This window comes from Vicugna pacos, chromosome 25 (genome assembly GCF_048564905.1).
Source record: "Vicugna pacos chromosome 25, VicPac4, whole genome shotgun sequence".
Lineage (NCBI taxonomy): Eukaryota > Metazoa > Chordata > Mammalia > Artiodactyla > Camelidae > Vicugna > Vicugna pacos.
This window is the reverse complement of record NC_133011.1, coordinates 18,752,499-18,764,707: the sequence shown is the minus strand read 5'-3', so window position 1 is coordinate 18,764,707 and position 12,209 is coordinate 18,752,499. Positions and strand designations below refer to the sequence as shown.

The 12,209-nt window shown below is 31.6% G+C and overlaps 1 protein-coding gene across 3 annotated transcripts in view; it reads left to right on the top strand.

Moving 5' to 3' along the window:
• Positions 1-12,209, top strand: part of CSMD3 (CUB and Sushi multiple domains 3) — a 1,005,695-nt gene that overhangs the window by 691,380 nt on the left and 302,106 nt on the right. For all 3 annotated transcript variants that reach the window (XM_031691263.2, XM_072949624.1, XM_072949623.1), the window contains 2 exons: positions 4,922-5,137; positions 6,794-6,982. In XM_031691263.2, coding sequence (XP_031547123.1) covers positions 4,922-5,137; positions 6,794-6,982 — 405 coding nt within the window. The remainder of the gene's footprint in view (positions 1-4,921; positions 5,138-6,793; positions 6,983-12,209) is intronic.

Below are 12,209 nucleotides of genomic sequence, written 5' to 3'. Positions count from 1 at the left end.
AATTGAATGGGAGTGTAAAACCACACTGTGCATATGGTAAATGTTAACAAATGTCCTTTGAACAAGTAAATGAAAGACATTTTAGTGCTAAATATGGTTCATTCATTCAATACAACCAAAATAGTAAATTAGCCATATAAGTGGTTAGAACAATAACTTGACAGTGGGAAAATGGGCATCCTAATATATCAAACAGAAATGGATGGAAATTATTTACCTGAAAATCTCTACATGCCAGTCTTTTAAAAAGAGCTCACTTATTCATGTTAAAAACTGCTTTGGAAAAGTAGTTTTTCTTTTGGCTCTATTGTTTATTTTGTTCTTATCGGTTTTACTATTATATTGTACTTACTGATTGTACTATAGAAGTCCAAAAAGAAAAGAAAAATCCTAACAATGAGGAGATGTTGTTACAATTTTAAAAATTAGAGCTGTGTTGAATACATTTGAATTTGTGTTTTTCACACAATTGCTTTTACACTCATTTAACTGTGTGTACTATATATGCAGTTCTGATAGAATATTTAAAACACTAATGAAGTTTGTCTTTATTAAAGTTAACATTATTTTATTGAGGGTGAGGATTATGTAAGAATTGTCATTATAATGAAATTAAGTGTTATTGAGAAAAGAAATGTTAAAATGAGTATTCTGGAATTGTACAGCAGTAGCAAGGTGGAAGACCTTGTAAACTGTCATTTTTGTTGTTCTCCATAATAGAAGGTTCTTTGCTGGAAGTTAAGCAAAGCATCCTATTATTCTAGTGTGCAGTGGATTAGTAGAGTTTAAAATAAGCTTCCTTGTATTGTACTAGAAAATGGAGGGCTACATACTGCTTGCTATGTAAACAGAGGTTTAATTAACACTTAAGGTTTTGCATCTTCACAGGTTGCAAGTGTTAATTAAATCTGTATTTACATGGCAAGAAATGCAGAGTTAGATGCTTTTCTTTTAAAAGCTAACAAAATTTGTTGGAAGTACAGCTACTCCAAAGTGTAGCCAAAGTTATGTGAAGGATAATCTCTTGAAGTTGGGAGAAATTATCAAAGTAATATAATCTAAACTCTCACTGAATACACCAGTTCCTTTCTGCGGTGTTCTAGAAACATTATGAGCTATCCTAATGACTAATATGTATTCCTTGAGGAAAAAATGCTCAATTTTTGTACAGTTCCAATTGATAATCTTTCTGCAACTCTTATCCTGTTCAGCCTTCTGGAGTTAGGAAAACAAACAAATAAAAACATAATGGCTGCTGTAACCTAAATTTCCTCAACATACCAAGTCACTATTCTGTGATCAACATATTTTTCACACCTGCTATGCCTAGGCCCTTATCCCAGCCTTTTCTTCCCAGACTGAATGCTCCCAGTTCCTTTAATTCTTTTTTCTTTTTTTTTTAAACTGGAGTATAATCAGTTTATATCATAAGGTATTTTCATTGTTACCACCATTCTAATCATCTTGCTTTGAATGTGCTCCACCTTATTGATATCCAGGAATATGAAATCAACATCCTTCTACAAGTGTGTTTTTCCAGATGAAACACAGAATGGCATTGTCTGACTCCACAAATTATTTCTATTAATGAATCCTATATTTGCTTTTACTAGCTTTTCTTGCTGCCATGTCATAGTACTAATTTAGAATGAGTTTGTAATTAACTAAATCATCTTTTAAAAAGTATGTGGAACTTTAAAGTACAGTTAAGACTAATTCTTAAATTTTATAGTTGATTTTTTTTCTATTTTCAGTGCAGGCTATTATATTTACTTTTTTTATATTTCATCATACTAGTTTTGATCCAGAATTCCTGTGAGATCATTTTGAAATTATTTATATTTCATTTATATTTACACTGAATCAAAATGTTCTTAAATAAAAATGATCATCAAGACTTTAGGGGTTTATAAAAATCTTACATAGGACAGATCTACATGTCCAAATATTAAAGAAATAAGAAACATCAAGCACACCACCATTAACCTCATCACAATTTAACACCAAATCAGAGTGTTTGAACACATACAATTGTTTGACAGTTTCAAATTCAGTTAACTACAGTGTCATTTAGCCTGCATTGCTCCTCGTTTACAATGACACCATGAGAGATTTTCCTTAAAAAGTATTATAGAAATCAGAATGCTTACTCTACTAGAGATCTTGAGAGAAAAAAAAATCTACGTTAAAAACCCACCTAAGACTCTTAGAGATGGGATCGTCCTTAAATAAAGCATAGTCCATAAATTTATAGAAATACACACACACACACACACACACACACACACATCAATATTACACCCTCAAGGTCATAGTGTCAGGACTATAACTAAGACTTCGATATGCATGATACTTGACTTTAAGTCCAAGTCTATCATATAGTTCTATAACATAAATAGCCTTAATAGGACTTTCTGAATTATCACTTTTATGAAAAGGTACCATGACGTTGAAACCACTCACTTTTTCTCCCTATTACTCAACATCTATTGCCCTGTTAAGATTGTATGTCTTTGCCTGTCTGCCTCTTCTTCTGAAATATCTATCCCAGTGTTGCTTCTTCACAAACATATGTTCACTTCTGAAGGTCGTTGCCTTCAGAAGCCTCTACTGATCCCTCCAACAAACTATTTACATCTATTTCTACACTTCTGTATTGACTGTATGAATCACATTTATGGCACTTAGTAGACATTTTGAACTTTTGGTTTATGTATATTTTCCACTCAGATGGATCATGAGTTATTTACATTCTTCTAAATTTTTATATTCCATAATGTTTAGAATATGGTAAGTTCTTAGTATGATATACTTACTTGGATTAATTCACCTTTAGGAGAAGGTCTTATATGGTTTTGCTGTAGCAAAAACAGATTTTTTTGTTTAAATAATAATTTGATAAATAGATACTTCCTTTTATAAAGTAGCTGACTAGGACAGAATGACATGAAAACAGTTAACTTTAACATTGAAGGATTAAACAATAATAATAGCTAACAGTTGCTGAGCACTTCCTCTGTGCAAAGCGCTGTGTCAAGACATCCCATATACTGTCTCATTTAACTTCAAGACAACCCTTTTTACAATGGAGAAAATGAGTCTCAGAAAGGCTATATATGTAATACTTGACAGTGGACTTATTAGCACCACTATTCAACAGAATTTTAAATTTTCCCACTTATTAATTCAGTGCACATCAGAACAAGCACATTTTTCTTAAAAATATGCATAATGGATTTTTTCTTTTTTTTTTTATCCATCTGCTCTTCTATTATATGATGGTTTTTTCTTAGTTTTAGTCTCTGACAGAAATCAAATTGACTTATCTGAATTCTCACTCTTGTGTTATTTTGTAACTTAGATATCAGTAACTCTAGATGGCAAAGCATCTTCTCCTTGCCACATCCACACTCCATTCTCATTCACATCTAACTAGTGTCAGTTACTACATTTATATTGAAGAACATTTGAAAGACTGCCTTAATTTCTGAACCCCTCCTAAAAGGGGCTCATTGTGGAGAGAGGGGAAAAAAAAACTGTTACATTCTGAAAAAAAGTTTGAAAGAGATTATCATTGTACATTTCAAATCTTTTCCAAATCAAAATCACTGGCCCATTATGCAATAATAACTCATTATTACTTATGTTTTCAATTTATTTGTTTTGGTCTCATTTTATATGACTTTTTTTTAATTAATAAGAACTCCAAGACTCTCCAGCATCTAGAACTATAGAGTTGATGAACAATATTAAAAAATGTTACTTATCATGCTCTGGGATAAGTAGCTTTTTATTAAGTATATTTATAAGTGTTGGATAAAAATCCTTTGGATGTTTTACTAAAGATTTTGGTGATTCTTTTTGTTCAAGTAAGAAAATGTATTAAGCACTTCAAGAGAAAGATGAAATGAGGTATTAGCTTTTATTTCATTTAGGATCTTATACACAGTGGGGTGTATGTGTGTGTGTAATTGTTAATCTTTTACATGTGTTTGAGACAACGTCATTAAGAACTCACATGAGACCACAGTGTAATAACACATCATACTCACCAGGACAGAACAAATTGAAAAATAAAAAATTTTCAAGTATTGGTGAAGATACAGTCCAACTAGATTTGGTGATGAAAATGTAAATTGACACATTCATTTTGTAAAGCTGAAATTTAGCTAGATAGATAAATAGATAGACAGACAGACAGATAAATTTCCTATGACCCAGTAATTCCACTCTTAGATGTTTACCCAACAGAAATAAGCACATGTGTTCTTCAAAAGACATAACCTGAATGCTCATAACAGCAAATCTGCATTCATGCTAAAATGCAAACTACCCTAAATGACCACCAACTGCTAAACAAATAGATGAATGTGCTGTTTTCACAAAATGAAATGCTATGCTATACATCACTGAAAATAAACAGCTCACAACCACACACAAAAGTGAGGATAAACCTCATACACAATGTTGAATAAAAGAACTCAGACCCAAAAGAGTATACATTATATGAATCCATTATATAAACTACAAAGAAAAGTAGTAAACCTAGCCTATCCCATTAGAAATTGAGTGAGTGGTTACTTTTGGCAAAGCACTTCTATTATAAAGGATGTAAATTCTCCTTTAAATTTCTGGAAAACTCACATGATTCCTTTTCAGGCATTAATTTTTAGATTTTGTTTCCAAGGAGTTTGCAAGATATAACTCGTATTATACCTTATAGAGAAGCTGAAGGAAAAAAGGAAACAACTCTCAAACAAAAGAATAATATTATACTATACATTTAGAATGTTTTACAGCTGTGCCTTTCATTTTCAGAGAAATCAGATACCACAAGAGTCCTGGGTTTAGTTAGTTTGGTAACTTTCTGTGTCTTACTGATATACTTTGTAAGTCTTAATTTTCCTCTTTTTCTTAATAGGTGTGCAGTTCAACTTTCACACCTTTCATCTGGAAGACCATCATGACTACTTACTGATCACAGAGAATGGGAGTTTTACCCAACCACTGGCACGCCTGACTGGTTCAGAACTTCCTTCAACAATCAATGCTGGTCTCTATGGAAATTTCAGGGCTCAACTGCGCTTCATTTCAGATTTTTCAATATCATATGAAGGATTCAATATTACATTCTCTGGTAAGAAAATAAATTTAAAAATCAGATTTTTCAAAGTGTGAACATAATTTATGTGTGACAAAACAGAGAAAAAACAGAAAAGAAGAAAAGGAGAAAGCAAAGAAATATCTGTCAACAAATTTTAAGAAAAGTTTGAAATGCCTTGAAGATTATCTATGATAATATCTTAAAGGGAGCCTTTAAACAACAAAGAATAAATCAGTTCACTAAAAATCTACTCTAAGTACATTAATTACATTTCTTTAACTTGCACTCCAGCAGAATTCTAACAGAGAGAAAAGCTTGCTAAAATGCCAGGTGAACTTAAAATAGAAAGTCTTATATACTTAAAGTTTCGATTAGGCTATAAATGAAATGTGAATTAAACCAGTGATAATCTAGTTTTGTGTTTCTGAGAAAAGGCATAGTTTATAGGCTAAGATTAAGATAAACTTAATTGACTTAATTCATTTAGAACTAGATGATCTAGAAACTAATGTGGTTATCCCTTTATTCTAGAATAACCACAACTATAAGCAACATTATAACTTGGATACCAGAAAAAAATTATAAAAGCAAAGTGAATAAAAATTATTCTTATTAATTCTACTTCATAGTTAAGTGGAATGGTGAAAGAGTACAGAAACAAATTAATAGTTAAATCTTCTGCCAATTTGCTAACATAAATTTTTAATATTGTAATTATACATAATTATATAAATAATATATTATAATTTATATAAATGAAATTATACAAATGCTAACCTTGTTCTTCAACTGTTATTCTAGTACTTCCATGGAAATACTTCTAAAATAATTAAGGTATTTCATAATGAATAGTAAATAAGCATAATCAATTTTAACCCAGAATATTAAAAGTGTGTCCAAATAAATTTTTTAAACAAGAAAATATTAGCTCTTTAACATAAAACAATCCCTCTTGTTCCCCATTGCAATTACATACTAAGTGTGTGCTCTGGGAATATTTTTAGATGGGCTACTTCTTCCTAGAACTGTATATAATTATAATATTGTTGTTTAATTAACTCTGCTTTTCATACACTGAAGAGTGTTTAGCTGTTCATTTTCATGATGTACATTCATTGCTTAGGGATGTTTTCTTGTATAAATCTATAATATACAATTTTCATCTTATGGGCACTTCAGTCTTACATTAACACTTGCATCTGGAGTCACATGTTTTTCAGAATTTCAATTAATTGAATTTCTTATATACTAAGAGGCCTTTGTCACTTAGATTAAAACCATTAAGTAAAAGTCATTTCAAAATGCAAATGATTTCATTCCAAATGTTATTTTGCATTTGAAAATATGAATCTATAATGTCATTGTTATAAGTCCAAAATCTGTGAAATGGAAATGTGTCTAATGAAGAAGAAAAAATATGAGATAAATAGCTACATTTTCAATTTATCACTTAGAAGGTGACATTTTTCTCATCTATCCTGAATTTCACACATGAGTTTCCTTAAATTATTAAATCTTTCATAAAAGAAGAAAATTATATGCACCATTAGTACCTATCCATAATTATACATATAGTCATCTTTTAAATGTATGGCTGGTCTTAAAAGCATCCAATTTGCAAATAATAGGAATATACTCTTAAAGGTTACTACTAGCATTTTCTTTGTTCTCTTCTTCGTCTGAGTACAGAATATAACCTGGAACCTTGCGAAGATCCTGGAATTCCTCAATATGGTAACCGAATTGGGTTCAACTTTGGGGTTGGTGACACTCTGACCTTCTCATGCTCATCAGGATATCGTCTGGAAGGGATATCAGAGATCATCTGTCTTGGTGGTGGCCGAAGAGTATGGAGTGCACCTCTGCCAAGGTGTGTGGGTACGTGGTCAGCTGCTTTCATTTGCTTGTATGTGTAGTCACTGTCCATGGAGTTGCATGATTATACACCCTTCGTTTTTTTTATAATCCGTTGAATTTCTTCATTTATTTCATATTAGTTATTTCAATTTTTTTTTCCACTTGGTAATCTGGCGTACCTCAGTTACCTTCTCAACTGTTCCATTAAAGCAAACATGCTTCTAAATTTGTTTTCAGATGATGGGGATAAGGAATGGATAGACAGACAGACAGACAGACAGATAGATAGATAGATAGATAGATAGATAGATAGATAGATAGATAATAGGTGGATGATAGAATCATATTTTGAGAGCTTACAGAAAATTGCATTCTTGTGTTCTAATAATAAATGATCATTCATGACTGAAGTTTTGACAGTATTTTATAACTTAGAATTAACATGCATAAAAGATGATTGCAAGGGAAAATAATATATAATTAATTTATGGACTATCAAAGCAAATATTGACTCAATATGTACAGTCTATAGAATTAATCTGTTATGATAGATAAATTAAGATGGCAATTAATTTCATGTTGCAAGATAAAGAATAGCAACAATTAAAGTATTAAAAGTTTGGAGCACCACTTTAACCTTTGGAAATGCATATTTTGACTGATAAAAAGAAAAGAAAATGCTGTAGAGACTGATGTAGGACTTAAGTCATTTTTTATTTATTTTAGTAAATTGAGAAGCAAGAATTTCTTCAGGTCATCAGCCATTCAGTGGTTGTCAGTACTCATTTTTATGATTGAACTAGATGCAAATGATCATTTTACAATTATTTCATAAAGCTCTTAAACCTCTCAAAAGCATTTAATTTGAATTTATTTTAATTGTAAATTTAATTGTGGGTCACAGATCTGTGTAATTTTAATATACTACAAGATCAGACAAATTGGTAGAGATTTGATCTGTGGTTTAAGACCTTGGCTTTTTTTTTCTTTTTAATGGAGGCAGTATACCTCACAGATAAAAATGCAAATGAAGAAGATACCCTCTGTTACTTATTCAGTATATTGTCTACCGTATAGAAATGTGGTGGGAATTTCTGGGGATCCCCAAATCCAGTGAAAAAATATGATCTTTCAGGTTAATATGTGTCTGAAGGCTTTTATAGTGATGAGATTATTTTCACAACCCTATGGGTTATACAACAAATAAACTGATATGTAACAAATGAAATTTATTTTTAAAATCACAAGCTTTTATAGAAAGGGCACAAGCAAACACAGAGACTTGAAGCTGGGAGGTGATAAGTAGTCATACTCTCAGAACATCTTTTCCAGAAAGCTACGTAGAGTACAGGCCCTTCTGTTCTTGTTTTTATGTGTTTTTTCCTTGGGAGGGGGGCAGTGGATTGTTTGTTTTTCTTGCTGTTGCCAGAGTTGGAATTCCCTTCCTTACTGAATTGTCCCATTTCCATTTGTGTTTGGTGTGAATATTTTCAAAGGCTAATTAATGTGAACCTTGGGAATTGTCCAAGTGAAGGCTCCAGAGTGCCCGGCTTAATATCCTGGTCATTTGATATTGGGTTCATTCACTTTTCTAAACTTCATTTTTCTCAACAGCAAATGGTTACACTACGTTTATGTTAGTTATGAGCATTAGAAGAGATTAGCCATGCCAATTAGACATCCAGTATAATCCCGGAAATATAGGAGGGGTTCAGAATTTAGATGTGATTATAACTCTTAATATATTGAATATAATCTGCTGTCTATTAAGCCCACCAATCTAATTTATAAAACCAACTATAGTTGGAAATGAATTCCACGTTATAAAACACTAACATTTATGAGGGTCTTCTAGGCTCTTTCAGATCCATACTTACTTCATTTAATCCTTACTATAATGCCATTATTGTTATTTCCCCCATTTCTCATCTGAAGAGTCTTAGAGATTTTAAACAACTTGCCCCAAATCATCAAGATTGTGAATGGCAGAACCATGATTTGTCTACAATCTTTATCATTCCAAAACCCAAATTTTTTTCACTAGGATCTAGGTTTAATCTTTAAAAAGTCTAGGAAAAGGTGAATCTTGAAGAACTGTATGTCACACAGAGTTGATTAATATTTTCTCTCAAAATACCAAAACCATACCATGATGTTACACAGGCTGAGAAGAAAGTGTTTGCATGTACATTTTTAAGGTTTACTCCACTTTTACAATAAATTTTAATAAAAAGATTTATGTTCTTTTTTGCATTTCTGGTTACATATATGTATATATTTCTTATTTTGTTATATTTTCAAAATTCTCAGTCTTCAGTCACAGAAAATACACAACATTATTTGGAACTATTCATATGAACAGACCCAATTTTAGCAATGCTAATTTATTTGGACAGATGTTATTTCTTCTTTGATTTTTTTTTGTACGTTTCACTTCATGTAGCTAAAGCCAATTCTCTAGTGCGCACTTGCTTAAAAGATATTATTTAGTGCTATTACTAGCTTCATAGAAAGCTTATGTTATAGGCAGTGGCCAAATTATAAGTAGCTTGTATTTCAAGTTTGTTTTTTGTTTCTGTTTTGGCTATTCGGAATTTATGTGGTCTTTCCTTTTCACGAGGTTGCAAACGAATACATTCTCAGAACAAATCATACATGAGATTTTAAATTTTATGTCAAGTATGAAACTAACATTTATTAAAATGATTTTTGCATACCTAGGTTATATAAGAACATGCCTGCCTCTTTGGACACTAAGGCAACAGATAAAGCAATTTGTGGAAACCTACTTTTTGTTTATTTTTTTAATGTATGTTTAATTTTGATTTTATGTTTAGTGTAGAAATTGGTCTTTCAGTTTCTGATGGTAGAATTTGGTGAAAATTATCTTAATTCTGGATGTTAGATGAGTTATAAATAACATTTTCATTTAAGCATTTTCCTAAGTAACCTCTGCATTTGTTTTAAGATAATATTTTAATAAAATAATAAAACATAATAGCACCATAATATAGTCTTTACAGTCTATAAAGGATTATATCATATAGTGTCCCATTCCAAAAATCCACCTATGCTGTGAGAATAGGTTTAACATGATGATTTTATCAGTGAAGATACAATGTCTATAAAAGTTCAAGGTTGCACACAAACTCTGGGGCAGAACCATGCCTGTCGCAAGTTGAGACCCAGGCTTGTGCTCTGTTTACCACAGCAGACCGCTGTCTTTGGAGGCTTCACTAAGTGGAGAGGAAATCTGGTCTTAATTTAATTGATACATGCTTCAGAATATTCCTTGGGCTGTCCTCTGTTTTAATTAGAGGAAAATTCTTTGACCATAACCCATTTATCAGGGGTTACTTACATGTAGGGAATTTTTTAATTTTACCTTTTTTTTATTGCAGTATAGTTGACATACAATATTATATTTGTATGAAGTGTACAACATAGTGATTAAACATTTATATACATAGATTGATCACCATGATAAGCCTAGTAAACACCTGTCACTATACAAAGCTATTGCAATATTATAGACTATATTCCCTGTGCTGTACTTTACATCCCCATGACACACCTATTTCATAACTGGAAGTTTGTACCTGGTAAAACACTTTACTTATTTGCCCATCTTCCACCCTCCTCCCCTGTGGAAACCACCAGTTTGTTCTTTGTATCTATGAGTGTTTCTCTTTTGTTCGTTTGTTTGTTTTGTTTTGTTTTTTAGATTTTACGAACAGGTGAAATCATATGGTAATTGTGTTTTTCTCTCTGACTTACTTCACTTACACCTTCTAGGCCCATCCACATTGTAGCAAGTGCAGGGAAATTTGTGGAGGCAGGAAAAGAATCTTGATAGCAATCAAGAGTGTAACACCTACTGAGAATCAGAGATTCTTCTCCTGAATAAGTGGCATCCACTGCAGGCACATAGTTCGTATTTACACTCCAGCTTTTCCTAAGTTATGTAAGCTTTGGAAAGTTGTTCAGATCGCCTTCCTGCCAAGTTTTCTCAAATGTAAAATGTGGATAATTACATCCATGGTGCAAGATAGCTTATAGCTCTAAGCACTAAAAGACATGTATATCACCTAATGCACTACTCAACAAATAACATTTGCTCAACAAACCTTAGTCCCCTTTCCTTGTGCCTGCAGCGCTCTCTACCACTGTATATCCAATTCTCCTAAGGGCTACCATGACTGTTAGCTGTGAAGAGTGACTTGCACTAACCAGCAGGAGAGGAAAGAGAAGAAGAAGAAAAGAAGATGAAAAAGTTTTAATGTGGTATCAGCAGCTGAGTCCTTCACATACATAATCTCATTACTACTTAGTGATCAAGATGAAAGTTTTAACTTTTTAAAAAAAACACATGTCTATAATTATGTTTTACATTTCGGAAAAGACAAAAATAATTAACAGGCAACATGAAATTTCAGTGAATTTATTTGACATTTAAATGATTATCCTGGAGATCCGTGTTTCTTTGGAAACAAATATGTGGTCACGTTTTTAAGTGGCAACCAAATATTCAAAAAAAAAAGTATAAACAAGTTGATTACTTTAAAAAAAGATACACTGGCTTGTGTTTGATCAAAAAGTAAGTACCTGAATTTTTTTAAAGTTCACATTACAAAAATGACACTGGTATTTCCATTGTCGTCTTTCTAAATTTAATCAAAAATTGCTTGTCTTCATTCAGCTTCCTAACATACCAGGAACTATACCAGGTTATGTTGCAAATAAACAAGGAGCTGATGAAAAAACATGTTGTTTTGGAAAGTAGACTGTCAAGTTAAATATTAGTAATGGTTTGTCTTTAAGCAAGAGTCCACATATGTTAAGCCTATACATTTTGAAATATATATTTCCTTTCATATATTTTTAATTTTTTAATTTTTTTGTTGAAGTATAGTCAGTTACAATGTATCAGTTTCCGGTGTACAGCACAATGTCCCAGTCATGCATCATATATTTCTTTCAAAAACCACTTGAGAGAATATTACCCATTTTATAAACTACACAGATTAATTACATAACTTGGTAGAGTTTGAAAACAGCTCCTTCTGACTCCAGCTTGTGTTTTAGCAACTACATGTATAATTTCACTGTATCATCTCTTATTTTCTAGCTGGCTTCCAAATGTCCCTCATTTAATTTATCTCCAATAACATTACTAGTTATATTCTTTATTATTGATAAGTAACAAATTACCACAAATTTAGCAATTTAAAACAACACATTTACTTTC